We start from the raw sequence: 15101 nt of genomic DNA, 5'->3' as shown, positions 1-15101 counted from the left end.
ACACCCCCTACTGGGGATGTGCCTGCAACCAAGGTACATGCCCTTGACCAGAATCAAACCTGGGACCCTTCAGTCTGCAGGCCGATGCTCTATCCACTGAGCCAAACTGGTTAGGGCAAGACAGTTCCATTTTTAATTTTTTTAAGGTAATGTCATACTCTTTTCCACAGTGGCGGCACCAATCCTCATTCCTGCCAACAGTGTATGAGGGTTCCCTTTTCTCCGTATCCTGGCCAACACTTGTTATTTGTTGACTTATTGATGATAGCCATTCTGAGAGGTGTGAGGTGATATTTCATTGTGGTTTTCTTAAAAAAAATATTTTTATTGATTTCAGAAAGAGGAAGGGAGAGAGATAGAGACAGCAATGATGAAAGAGAATCATTGATTGGCTGCCTCCTGCTTGGCCCCTATGGGGATGGAGCTCACAACTGGGGCATGTACCCTGACCATGGATGGAACCATGACTTCCTGGTTCATAGGTCAGTGCTCAACCATTGAGCCATGCAGCCGGGCTCTTTATGGTTTTAATTTGCATTTCTTTGATTAGTGATGTTGAGCATCTTTTCATATGTCTATTGACCATCTATATGTCCTCTTTGGAGAAGTGTCTGTTTAGTTCCTCTGCCCATTTTTCAATTAAATTGTTTGTTTCTTTGGTGTTGAGTCTTATGAGTTCTCTTTAAACTTTGGATATTATTAATCCCTTATCAGATGTATCGTTGGCAAATATGTTCTCCTATTCAGTGGGTTGTCTTTTCATTGTGTTGATGGTTTCATTTGCTGTGCAAAAACTTTTTAGTTTGATGTATTTCCATTTGTTTATTTTTTCTTTTGTTTCACTTGCTGGAGGAGATATATCAGGAAAAATATTGCTACGAGAATGTCTGAGATTTTACTGCCTATGTTTTCTTCTAGGATTTAAAAAAAATCTTTATTGTTGAAAGTATTACTCTTCCAGGGTTTTTATGGTTTTGAGTCTAACATTTAAGTTTTTAATCCATTTTATTTGTTAATCGTCACCGAGGATATTTTTCCATTGAATTTTAGAGAGAGTGGAAGAAAGGGGGAGAGACAGAGAGAGAAATAATCAATGTGAGAGAGACACATCGACATCGATTGGTTACCTCCCCAGGCGCCTGGACCAGGCTGGGAATTGAGCCTGCAATCAACTGAGGTATGTGCCCTTGACCAGAATCAAACCTAAGATCCTTCAGTCCCCAGGCCAACGCTCTACCCACTGAGCCAAACTATCTGGGGCTTTAATTCATGTTGAGTTTATTCTTGTGTGTGATGTAAGAAGGTGGTCTAGTTTAATTTTTTTTGCACTTGTCTAATTTTCCAAACACCATTTATTGAATAGACTATCTTTAGTCCATTATATGTTTTTGCCTCCTTTGTTCAATATTAATTGACTATAAAGTTGTGGTCATTAATTCTGGGCTCTCTATTCTGTGCCATTGATCTATATGTCTGTTGTTGTTTTTTGCCAGTACCATGCTGTTTTGATTTCTGTGGCCTTATAGTATAGTTTGATATCAGGTAGGGTGATTCCTCAAACTTTGTTCTTCTATCTCAAGATTGCTGTTGCTATTTGAGGTCTTTTGTGGTTCCATACAAGTTTTTGAAACATTTGTTCTAGTTTAGTGATATACTAGATTATTATCTTGATAGGAATTGCATTGACTCTGTAGATTGCTTTGAATTATGGACATTTAAATGATGTTAATTATTCCTATCCATGATCACGGTATATGCTTCTATTTGTTTTTATGTTCCTCAATTTCTTTCTTCAGTGTCTTATAATTTTTGAGTACAGGTCTTTTATATCCTTGGTTAAATTTATTCCTAGGTATTTTATTCTTTTTGAAGCAATTGTGAATGGGGTTATTTTCATAGTTTCCCTTTCTGATAGTTCATTATTGGTGTATAAAAATGCCATTGATGTCTGGATTAAAAATTTTTTTTTTTGTATCCTGCTATTTTACTGAATTCAGTTATCAGTTCTAGTAGTTTTTTTTGTGGAATCTTTAGGGTTCTTAATATACAATATCAGATCATCTGCAAATAATGAGAGTCTCTACTTCTTATAAGAGCTACCTCATTTTTAAAAATTCTTTCATTTGAATATCCAACAATTCATTAGCTTTTAACAGTGGTATAGTACTCCATCATATGAATATACTAATATATCTTGTACGTGTGGTTATTCCTGTAGGATAAATTTCTAGAAATGGAATTGTTCAGTTAAAGGGTATATGTACTTTACATTCTGATAGACAATGACATTTATCTAAAAAATAAACTGCAGCAATTCATATTCTTACAATTTATGAGCCTGCCTGTCTGTCTACATCTTTAATAATATTGTATTCTCTGAGACTTTTAGAATTTTGTCATGGTGGTTTGGCATTATTATTGTAAATCACATATCTTTTAAAAAAATATATTTTATTGATTTTTTACAGAAAGGAAGGGAGAGGGATAGAGAGTTAGAAACATCAATGAGAGATGAGAGAGAAACATCGATCAGCTGCCTCCTGCACACTCCCCACTGGGTATGTGCCCGCAACCAAGGTACATGCCCTTGACTGGAATCAAACCTGGGACCCTTGAGTCCGAAGGCCGATGCTTTATCCACCGAGCCAAACGGCCAGGGCATAAATCACATATCTTTTATTGTGAATGAAATGAAGTATTTTTTATATGTTTAAGCAATTTGTATTTGTTTTTCTTATTGATTTATAAAAGCTCTTTGTTTACCAAGGAAATAAATTCTTTTTTATAATAAATGTTTCTTTTTTTTTGCAGTTTATCTTTTTACCTTTCTTAACATTTTTCCCCCCCAAACAGAAATGTTTAACTCCACTTCTTTTAATGTAGCTATCTTTCCCCTTATAGTTTTTGGGTTTGTGTTTTGCTTATAAAACATCACACTTCAAGGTTGTAAAAATACATTCACAGAAAGATAGTTATAAAGATGTTGAAGAGAAGGATTACAAGAGAAGTGAAAAACTTAATTTAATGGGCCGCAGTTCCTGAGAAGGTTGGGGGGAGGGGCTGAGATCCAGAAATTGATAGAAGGTTGTATTGGGGGAGGAATCATCTTCCTTTGTCACAGGAGGAAGAGAGGAAAGGATGGGCACAGATATGGGTGGGATTACTTTCATATAGGAAGTTGAAGGTGTTCCAACCCACTGCCTCTGTTTTCTCCCTATGAAGAAGTAGGAGATATCTGCTGAAAGTGATAGAGGAAGTATAGTTTAGCATGAAGGGAGCTGAGAAGGTTCTAGAATCTAGAGCATCATTGTGGAGAAAGAGAGTGAACTAATCAGGGAAACAATTGTTGACAATATGGAGGGGCTGGTGAGAGGGTGCAGTCTGCAAGCCTTTCAGACCTTTTTTCAGCAGTATTCAGAAGTTTGGGTGCATGTGATGGGAAGGTCAATATCTTAGTATGAGGCTTTTCTATTTTTAGCAATTCTTCCATTATTTCTAACTTTATTATATTATGGTTGGAGTACAGTGATTCTTTGGAATTTATTGAGGTTTCCTTTATGGCTTAGCACATGGGCTATATTTGAAATTGGGCTACCTGTCTTGAATTCTTGATTCATTTGGTATAGAGTTTTAAATATAAAATATCTTGAGTGTACGTTAGTGTTATTCAGGTCTTTGAAATGAGTGTGTCAAAGGGTGCAATGTTTCTTTTTTCATGGCCCCAAGTTTGGATGGAAGCAGGTATCAGTAAGCACACGTAGTTTTCAGTCTTCATTGTGAGTGAGTGGGCCTTGTGATTAGGTATGCAGAAGTAGGCAGTGAGTGGAAACTCCCCTGCACTCTGCCCTGCACCCAAAAGATAAGGAAATAGCAGATTGTAGGGTTGATGAGGCTTACCCAGAGTCACATACCTAATAAGTAGCAGAACCAGAATTTGTACCAGATCTTTTGGGTCCAACTCCAGTACTCTTGTGCTGTATCTTTTATGCTTAGCAGAGGGAGGTGATAGGTTACCACAATCTTTCAACATCATCCTTAAGTTTACCATCTGTACAATTTACAATGGCCTGGCCAGTGTGGCTCAGTGGTACAATGCAGTGTTATTGGACTCATCAAAAACCCTGTAGAAAGGTATCCTCCACCTCCTCCTTTACAAATTTCCTAAGATACAAGTAACAGAACAGATCTTACACTGGTCATTAGAGAAACTTACTCATGTTCACATTTTCAAGTGTTTGTCTAATGTTATGTCTGTGCATTTTAGGGGTTGGGTGTGTATCTGAGTCCTGGCAGGAAGCAGTTCACAGCAGATGTTTCAAATAAAGATCAAATCAAGAAACGACTTTGAGAGTCATGGGCAGGACAGGCCTAGGGCAGCAAATAAGACTGGATAGCATTTAGTTTTTCCAGAAAAATTCTTCTAATCTGTTGCTCGCTGAGAATGAGCCAGGCTGCCATTGTTTGGAGAGCTGGTTAGGAAAGAGGGGGAAGATTACATGGTTAGCAGATGGTGTAGGAATGTAAACTTGCATGACTTCAGAGCCCCTGCTCTGGACCACTATGCATTTTTCCTCTTGTATTGAAACCTAAGTTAGGTTTCCCAGCCTTTTACATCAAGTTTTTTGTTTGTTTGTTTGTTTGTTTTTTTACTTATTGTGCATAATAGTCCATTTTAGCCCTGTATATATAGCACAGTTAGGAACACTATTTATGTGATGATATTTAATGATTTCCATGTTAGAGATTTATAATTTGTTCTTAATTTGCAGCTTTTTTCAAGGAGCAAACCTCCAAAGGGCCTCTATGTTTATGGAGATGTTGGTAAGTGTGTTAAAACAAGTTTTGGGTGTTACAAACAGAAAGTTTCCCAGCTTTGCTCAGAGATAACTTCCATTTCCATCCTTCAATCCTTCAATCCACTACCAGCAAGGGAGTAGGATGAGGTGAGGTAAAATAGGGGGAGGGAAGGGTAGGCATCTTAGTTTGCACTTTTACTTTTCAGAGGGTGTGCCTGTAGTGTAAGGCAGTGTTAGTTAGCATTTTAGGGTGCAAACATTATTCAATGAATAAAGTGAGTTCATCTCAGGGAAGGAAATCATCTATAGGTAGGTTATTAGATAATTCAGAATCCTGTTGCTCACTGCTATTTGACGCAGCTTAGGATGTACTTTTTTAAAAAGCTGTTCTTTTTCACTTTTACTTTCCACTAATATTTCTACTCATAATGCAAACCCTTATCCTCAATTTAGTTATTAGTAGATACTCTTAATGCACGAGTGGTAATACTTCCATCGTCTCTCATTTCTTTGTTTTGTTTTGTTGTTATTGTTAATCCTTACCCAAGGATATTTTCCCACTGATTTTTAGAGAGAGTGGAAGGGAGGGGGAGAGACACAGAGAGAAACATTGATTGGTTGCCTCCTGCACAAACCCCAACGGGAGCCTGGGATCTAGCCTGCAACAGAGGTACCTGCCCTTGACCAGAATCCAACCCATGACCCTTCAGTCTCTGGGCCGAGGCTCTATCCACTGAGCCAAATCAGCTAGGGCTTAGTCTCCCCTTTCTGTACATTCGGCACAAAGACTCACATTTTCTTGGAAAATTTATGAGCAGTCACTTACCTTCTAGATTTTCCTAATCAACTAAGGTCTTGCTTCTTCTCTGACTTCATCTGTTTTGCTGAAACAATCTGTTTTCTGCTTTCCATTTCCTTCAAACAAATCCTTCCTAAACCTCTCCCTGGTTACCCACATTCACTGATGTTACGAAGGTGGCTCTTACTTTCCCTGGCCTTATTGCTTGTCACTCATTTCTGATAGTGGGATACTAAAAACTCTCACTTACATGTAATCGGACCGGTTTTGGTCCTAGACTGATAAACACGCTTCAGGTTTCCCTGTAACCATAACAAATTTGCATTATGGAGTGATGGCAGAAGTTAGTAATATATTTAGGACAAGAAATAAAACAGTTGAATAAATAGTTATAGTACCTTAAAGATAAAACTTTAAGGGTTTAGCTTTTCATCTTTAAGAGGGTCCTCCTTTTTTTCTGATTTGTTTACAAATGCTGCTAAATTCCTGTTTTACATTTACAGATTTAGTGAACCTAATAAAAAGAGAATATAGTTCACAAAAGTGAATGATACAGATTGCCCCTAAAATTCTTCAAGTTCTTGAAACTTACAGTTAAAGAAAATGTGAAAGAAGCTCAAACTGTTGTTCTCTTAGTTAAATATCTAATTGGTATTTTTTAGATCAAGGTATGCTTCCTTCGTAGTTAAAAAGCATTTTATACCAGGTGCATGGTCAGTGTTACATGTCAGTACCTTTGGGCACTGCCAGCAAATCTCAGAACATGTCCTTCTTATACCTTCACTTTCACAATCAGTCATTGCTAAAACCAATATCTTTGTTTCTCTGATACTTTAGCCACTTAACCATAAATGGAGATGGTTAGTAAAGCACAACTTCTTCTACTTCTGCAAAGGACTTAAAAAAACTCATGAAAAGTTGTTGGATTTTAGTTTGAAAAACACAGCCGTATTCTAATTGATTGAAGGGAAGTACAAAAACGTAAATCATCTGAATGCTTGAAAGAATCAGAAAAGATGTGATAACATAGGATGTTCACATAGGCTGGGTATGGGGCAACCTTTGGTTAGGGACATTTTTATAATGTAAAGAGGAAAAGAGAAAGGAATTATGAAACAGGAAGTGAGATGAACATTTCAGTGGCTATACTCAGTTTAGTTTAGAATACTTACAGAAGGTGATCAGCGACAGGTCAGCTTCTCTGGCTGGGAGAAAAGCCTCCCAGTGCCTTCACAAGCTCTTATTCTTTAGTTTCCTTTTTTAAACTTGGGAAACAGGTTTACATTTTCAGAAGTGATGGGAAAGAGGGTGTCTGCTTCTTAGTGCCCCCTTCCCACTCCTTGTTCCTGTGCTTGGCTTGCCCTCTGTCATGCCTGCTCAACTGTACTCCCTTTCTTCGTAGACATGTTGAGATGATTGACTCAGGTAGACCACCCAATCCAGGGAACCCCAGTGGAGTTGCTATATAAATTGAAGGGATTATCATCATGGTTCAATCTTGAAACAAAACGTATTCATTAATAAAATGCTTAGCTCAAACCATACAGAGACCATAAGCTGCAGTAGTTTCTTGTGGCTTCATTCTTACCCTACAGCAAGGTTCCTGCTTCTGACTAACAAACAGACTGCACGTAATGATTTCTCTGGTATATGAGGAGATAATAAAAGTTCATTTTTGTTTATTAGTCCTTTTTCTGATGACTCTTGGTTTAGCCCAGGGGTGGGCAAACTTTTTGACTCGAGGGCCACAATGGGTTCTTAAACTGGACCGGAGGGCTGGAACAAAAGCATGGATGGAGTGTTTGTGTGAACTAATATAAATTCAATGTAAACATCATCCCAGAACCGGTTTGGCTCAGTGGATAGAGCATCGGCCTGCGGACTGAAAGGTCCCAGGTTCGATTCCGGTCAAGGGCATGTACCTGGGTTGCGGGCACATCCCCAGTAGGAGGTGTGCAGGAGGCAGCTGATCGATGTTTCTCTCTCATCGATGTTTCTGACTCTCTATCTCTCTCCCTTCCTCTCTGTAAAAAAATCAATAAAATATATTAAAAAGAAAACAAACAAACAAAAAAAAACATCATTACATAAAAGAGTACGGTCTTTTTTTTTTTTTTAGTTTTATTCATTTCAAACGGGCCGGATCCGGCCCGCGGGCCGTAGTTTGCCCACGGCTGGTTTAGCCTCACCTATTTCACATTGATAATTTCACTATTCAAAGGTAGGCTGGTAATAAGGTTAGGAGTTGGGAAGCAAAATTCTGCTGGACTTGGAGGCCATGATGGAGGCCACTACATATGTACAGCTCCTTCTCCAGGGAGTCGGCTGTGAAAAGGACACCATGGGTGCAGGGGGCTCTTGAGTAGTCATTTTTGTTTTCCTAACTATAGGCGTGAAAGTTAGAACATAAAAGAGTTTTAGGTTTTACAAATTAGTCCCCTAGCAAGAATCTCCTCTTAAGAAATACACTGAGTGGCCAGATTATTATGACCGGCCAGATTATTATGACCACCCCATCAGTACTTCGTTGGGCCACCTTTTGCCTTCAGTACTGCGGCGATTCTTCTTGGCATTGACTCCACGAGATGTTGAAAGGTGATGCGAGGAATCTGACACCATGCCTGATGAATAACACTGTCCAGTTCTGTGAGATTTGATGGTTGTGGAACCAGCTACCTGATGGCTCTTTTAACTTCGTCCCACAAATGCTCAATTGGATTGAGGTCTGGTGATTGTGGGGGCCACCTAAGCAAGGTAAAGTCTCCCTCATGTTCTTGAAAGCACTCCTGCACAATACGAGCACCGTGGCATGGCGCATTGTCTTGTTGGAAGAAGCCATCTCCATTGGGATATGCCATCAACATGATAGGATGAACTTGATCAGCAATGATACTTATGTATGTTGTGCTATTCAGACGTTTATAATGATCTGGCCCTCTAGCAACTTCAGTGCAAAATTAGAGCTAATTTGCCTACAAATGTCAGGTGGTCATAATAATCTGGCCACTCAGTATATACAAGGTTTTATTTAGGATTCTGTAGAGACTAAAGCAAATTGTGAGGTCGGTAAAATGTACTGTAGATTTCTTCCCTACTTTTTTCCAACAACTTTTGTCCTCATTCTTCCATTCACATGACAAATGTTTATTGAGCATCTGCCTTATATTGTTTCTGGAGATATAATTGTGAATAAAAACAGGCAGCCTTTGTTCACCCTAAGTTCACAAACTATTGCAATGGCTTTGAAACGTTTTTGAACATGATCCAGAGTAAGCACTATATTTTACGCCCTGACTCATTGAGTGCACATAGGTGAAAATTTCAAGGCAAAGCACCAGTGCCCGCTCGCGCACACGCGTGCACACACACACCCCTACATGCCTGAAAAATAGTTCCATGAAAGAAAACTTACCCTTACATGTGATATATTTTGATATTTTCTATTTTATTGCCCTGAAAGGAAACATTTTGCAAAACTATAGTATAAATATCACAACCAGGATATTGACATCGATACAGTTCATGGATCTTATTCAAATTTTTCCAGTTTTACTTGTATTCATGTATGTGTACAATTTATCACCTGTGTAGTTTCATGTATCCACCACCATAGTCAAGGTACTGAACAATTTTATTTCTACAAGAATCCCTGTGTTGTCCATAATTTCCAGAGATATGATACATACAACAACTGGAAATTGTTTATCTTATAGTTTTCTGATGGCCATTCTTTGCCTCACATCATGGAGTATCACCCTACATAGGAGTAGCTAGTCTTCAGCCAAAGACTCAAGAGTACTCACATGTTGGTTTCAGGCGCTCTTTTCATTATATAGCTTCCTCCTCTCTGGTGCTTTGCCTTGAAATTTTCACCTATGTTGGACTCCTATAATTCTGAAGTTTCTTAATCCAATTTAGCGAGACCTCGGTGATTTACTTGGATTCCCCCCATGTCCTCACCAACATAAAACTGGTATATCATTGGTGTTTTAATTTGTATTTTTTATATTTCAGATGGAGTTAAACTTTAAAAAATGTGTTTAAAGCTATTTATATATTTTGTTGTGCCGCGCCAGCACAGCCAAGGGTGATCCTGAGTGGGGGGGTGAAAGGATTGAGAAAAGACAGACAAGAGAATGAAAGCTGGGTCTCGGTGGGACGCTGCTCCCTGATGAGGAGACAGCGCCAGTGTCCACAAGCCATGTCTTTATTTTATAGCAGATGCCACGAGGCAAAGTAGGGGCATGATCAAGTTGTTTACAGCATTCTTGTGAGTTCCAACCTACTCAACTACATGCACCTGAACTCTAGCACAAGGCACGTGGGGCCACGTGTTTGGACCATAGGTTCAAGCTTACAACCATAGCTGTTGGCTATCATTGTGTTGGGAGGGCCCTGCCCTCCAGCTGGGACTTGCACGTGGCAATGAGAGACCCTGTCCTTTCATTAGTCCGAGGCTTGAACCTGGCCAAAACACTGTACCCGCACCCCACATTTTGTGTGTTATTTGAATACTCATGTTCTGTGCACTTGATCATCTTTCCACACCCCCCTTGTTAATTCTGTATTGCTCAGTCTCTTTCAGTTGGAGTGGGGCGAGGGGAGTCCATTGAAGTAGCTGAACTAGGGGAGGAATTTAATGGTTGGTTTAATTGTGAAATCAAGTAATGATCTGATTCAGCTAATGGTAGAGAGGAGAGATTAAATAATATTTTAGGGATCTCTCTCTCTCCTTCCTTCCCTTTCCCTTCTTCATCGCTTGGTTCTGGTTTTCTCTTGTTGACTTCATTCTTGGTAATAATTTTTTGATGTTATAGGAAAGAAGGCTCCTGGGATCTTCTAGGTTGTTCTCTTAAAAGGAGAAGGGATGATTCTTATTCTTGGAATCCATATTAACTCCTCACACAAAACATTACCTAACTGGGTCATATGCTCATGGCAGGGCCAATCACAGTGTGTAGGGTAGTGGGGTATTTTTATTGGTCCACCTTGTGATTGATACTCTCATCATAGAATCATACTAAGTAGAGAAGCTTCCAGAAGGAAGAGCTTTAGGACAAAAAGTTCATTGTAGTTTGTAAGAGCTCTTTATATCTTAAAAGATATATAAGGTTAAACCACCAAGTTCCATGAGGGCATGGATTTTTGTGAAGTTTGTTCACTGTGATATCCTAAACACCTAGAATAGGACCTCACACATGGTAGGCATTCAGTAAAAATATATTGATTAAATGAATAAAGACAATAATTTTACTTATGGTGAATTTTATATTTAGAAAGTTGAATTGCATGTAGCCTAATCTATCAGTCCTTTTCTTTTATGATTTCTGTTACCTTCAGAAACTTTTTATATGATGGTCACATTATATTTTAAGCCCATTTTTTAGAGTTAGCACAAAAGTCACTTCAAATATATGTTGTTCGCATTTGTGGTTAGATAATTCATGACTTTTTTCCTCGACCTGTCAGTATATTGTGCTTTATGCAGCAGGATTTGAAACTTTATTGATTTACTCTTTTAGGTAAATATAATGACTTAAAATCTGCTGCCACTCACTATATCAAGAGATATTGTACTGGATATTTTTGCAAAGAATTACTTTTCAGTCTGAATGGTCTCTTTATTAAAAATCTCTTTGACAGCCCAGCTGGCGTGGCTCAGTGGTTGAATGTCGACCTATGAACCAGGAGGTCAGGGTTTGATTCCCTGTCAGGGCACATGCCTGGGTTGCGAGCTCGATTCCCACCCGGGGGCTTGCAGGAGGCATCATTGATGTTTTTTTTTCTCTCTCTCCCTCTCCTTTCCTCTCTGAAATCAATAAAAGTATATTTAAAAAAATCTCTTTAACAAATCGTATTTTCATATACAAAAATTTTCTGGCAATTCAAACAGCATGGGCCCAAAGTTATCTATGGAATGGAGCAATCCCCTCCACCCCCCCCCACCCCCCCATTTAAAACTCAGATCTCACTTCCTGAGCTGCAGCTCTTAGGAGGAGAACATGGTGGGGGGAAGGGGAATGGAGAACTCAGAAGGATAAGAGACAGGGCCAGCATCCCTGGGCCTGGCTGCAAGGAGTGCTTGGTGTGAACCAAGCTTGAGCTCTGCCCTTGCGTGTGGCTCTTCCACAAAATACCATGTGCGGGCACGCAGGTACAGTGCGATTGAAACTTCGTGGCCCTTGCGCAGAAGTTGGTATTTTGTGGAAGAGCCACACTCAAGGGGCCAAAGAGCTGCACGTGGCTCGCGAGCCGCAGTTTGCCGACCACTGTAGGGAATAGGCTTTCTGTGCATGCCTGTGTTAAAGGCCCAGGCCATTGACTCTTCAATTATTAATGCAATCATAGTGATGAAAAGTTCCAGAGTGTTGAAAATTACATAATTTAATTATAAGAGTTGACTATCAGAATTTCTTCAAGTAGACCTCATTTTGCAAGACCTATATTCTCAGATTTTTGAAAAAGTATTATATACTTGGCAATCCTCCAGCTCTAATCTACATCTATTTCTTTTCAGTATTTATGTTAGATACTAATCTTTATTTTCTTATTTTTCATGTTTGAATTTTCCCATAGTGCCTAAGATAGTTTCTCACACTTAGTAATGGCCCAATAAATATTTAATTAATAAAATTATTTTATTCATACTGGTACCTTTTGAAAGAGAAACTGAAGAATGAAGAATTTGTAAATTAAGCCAGTTTATAAACATAGTTTTCAGGGGCAAATAGCCCCTCTAATATTAACTAATTTATATTATATATATAAATACATATATATATTTAATAATATAATCCTAAAAACAGGATTTTAACAGAAAAGAATAATATTTTATCTTTTGCTGGTTTAACATAAAAAATAAACACTTCTTAAAAAAAAGTAACATAGTCTTAATCTTTCCAGTAGAAGAGTGTGGTTTCATTATCCGAAAGCTAATGAACAATCATTAGAGCAATCAGTAACACTGTTTAATAGTATCCTTTTTTTTTTTTTTTAAGGTACAGGGAAAACAATGGTGATGGACATGTTTTATACTTATGTGGAAATGAAGAGGAAAAAACGGGTTCATTTTCATGGTTTCATGCTAGATGTTCACAAAAGTAAGTTAACTATCTGGGAAAAGCAGTGGTTTTTAAGTGGGCAAACACTACAAAATAATTTTCCTCATCTTTTGAAATTCTGAACTTTTTAATACTTAAAAATATATTTTTGCTTTAAGTAAGATTTTATTTGTTTTGTGCTATATTGAAACAATAGTAATGTGTCCAGAGTTGGTCCTAAAGATACATCAGTACTTCCAAATATGAGAACAGAGGTTACTATATGAAGGTCAGGCATTTTTTCTTTCTGCTAAGGATCAATAACAAATGTGAAAGCCTCACCTGTTTCAAAAAGTTATTCTTTACAACTCAGCCATAAGAAAAGATGAAATATTGCCATTTGTGACAACATGGTTGGGTCTTGAGAGCAGTATCACACTAAGCAAAGTAAGTCACATGGAAAAGGACAAGAACCATATGATTTCACTCACATATGGAATATACTTGTAAAACAGAAAGCCACAAACAAACAAAACAAACTCATAGACAGATAATAGTATGGTGTTTACCAGAGGGGAAGGTGGGTAGGGCGAGGTCGAAGAAGGTAAAGAGTGTCAAATATATGGTGATGGAAGGGGACTAGACTTTGGGTGGTGAGCATACTATGCAATGTACAGGTGATGTACTATAGAATTGTACACTTGAGTTTTAAATAATGTTATTGAGTAGTGCCACTCCCATAAATTTAACTAAAAATGAAGTTATTCTTGATTAGATCATTTCCACTGTGCCACCTTAGCATGTAGGCATGCAGTTTGTACTTGTATGTATGCTTTATTGCTTTGTCGGTGTTCTTATATTATCTCATTTTTGCATTGTCTATCAGCTACATTGTAACCTCCCCAGAGCAGGAACATTGTGTTTTTCTTAGAATACTTTCAGCATTTAGTACACATATAATACATGAAATGGGACTGGCTCTAGTGTATCAGGCTGGAGACAAGAACATTCTGATTAGATATGCTAGACATAGGGCAGGACTGTCTCCTCAGTGCACATCCCTGAGATTCTCAGGATTAAGATTGATTTTTTCGTCCATCTATTTACCATCTAGTCATCTAGTCTATCACTTTGTCATCTCCAAAGTGATTGAAGAATAGAGATAGAATGATTACAAATATCCTTATAATCATGGGAATATAATATGTGAGCAACTTTTTTTTAAACATATTTTATTAATTTTTTACAGAGAGGAAGGGAGAAGGATAGAGAGTTAGAAACATTGATGAGAGAGAAACATCGATCAGCTGTCTCCTGCACACCCCCTACTGGGGATGTGCCCGCAACCAAGGTACATGCCCTTGACCGGAATCGAACCTGGGACCCTTCAGTCCGCAGGCTGACGCTCTATCCACTGAGCCAAACCGGTTAGGGCGTGAGCAACTTATTTTGAGGTAGAGAAAATGCAACCAATTTCAATGATCACACTTGTGGTTATATATGATTATATGTGGACTTTAAACTGATGTTTACACTAAAGTTTCATTTATTTAGATTTAAAAATATGTTATAGTTATCTGAAATGTACTATTAATACAGTATTTGATTTTGTATTCAATTTCACCCGTTTAAGGAATACACCGCCTTAAACAGAGTTTGCCAAAAAGGAAACCAGGATTCATGGCTAAATCATATGATCCAATAGCTCCTATAGCTGAAGAAATCAGCGAAGAAGCATGTCTCTTATGTTTCGATGAATTTCAGGTAAGGTAGAAATGCTTCTAGATGTAGAATGGTATACTGAATGAAGTGTGAAGATTTACGGTCTGTTCCTGATTTTATCATTCTATAAAATAAAAGCCTAATATGCTAAGTGTCTGGTTGTCCGGTCGTCTGTTCAACCAATCAAAGCATAATATGCTAATGATATGCTAAGGCCGCTCAACTGCTTGCTATGACGTGCACTGACCACTGCGGGTAGATGCTCCAACTGGTAGGTTAGCTTGCTGCTGGGGTCTGGCCGATCCGGGCTGAGCTGGACGGGCCGGACACGCCCCGGAGCTCTCCCGTGGTCCCTCCCTGGCTGGCCAACCTCCCACGTCCCTCCCCAGCTCTGATCGTGCACCGGTGGGGTCCCTTGCCTTGGCCTGCCCTCTCACAATCCGGACCCCTCAGAGGATGTCAGAGAGCCAGTTTCAGCCCGATTCTGCAGGCCAGGTCGAGGGACCCCACTGGTGCACAAATTCGTGCACTGGGCCCTCTAGTTGTTTTATAAATTGGTTTGAATTATCTCTTATGACTTTAATATTACTATCTGGTTCAGGGGTCAGCACACCCACCTCAGCTTGCTGAGGGCAAATCTGGCCATCAGCTTTTATATGGCCAGTGAGAAAAGAATAGTTTTTATATTTTTAAAATGTATTATATTTTAAATATATTTAAAAATATATTTTTATTTTATATTTT

At 38.6% G+C, this 15101-nt stretch overlaps 1 protein-coding gene across 2 annotated transcripts in view; it reads left to right on the top strand.

Annotated features, from left to right (window-relative positions):
- The window catches only part of LACE1 (lactation elevated 1), a 157689-nt gene that overhangs the window by 37016 nt on the left and 105572 nt on the right, over positions 1-15101 (top strand). For both annotated transcript variants that reach the window (XM_005883782.2, XM_014531357.1), the window contains exons 3-5: positions 4770-4821; positions 12594-12695; positions 14269-14399. In XM_005883782.2, coding sequence (XP_005883844.1) covers positions 4770-4821; positions 12594-12695; positions 14269-14399 — 285 coding nt within the window. The remainder of the gene's footprint in view (positions 1-4769; positions 4822-12593; positions 12696-14268; positions 14400-15101) is intronic.

The sequence above is a fragment of the Myotis brandtii genome, unplaced genomic scaffold (genome assembly GCF_000412655.1).
Source record: "Myotis brandtii unplaced genomic scaffold, ASM41265v1 scaffold8, whole genome shotgun sequence".
Taxonomy (NCBI): domain Eukaryota; kingdom Metazoa; phylum Chordata; class Mammalia; order Chiroptera; family Vespertilionidae; genus Myotis; species Myotis brandtii.
This window is presented reverse-complemented; position numbering and strand designations above follow the sequence as displayed.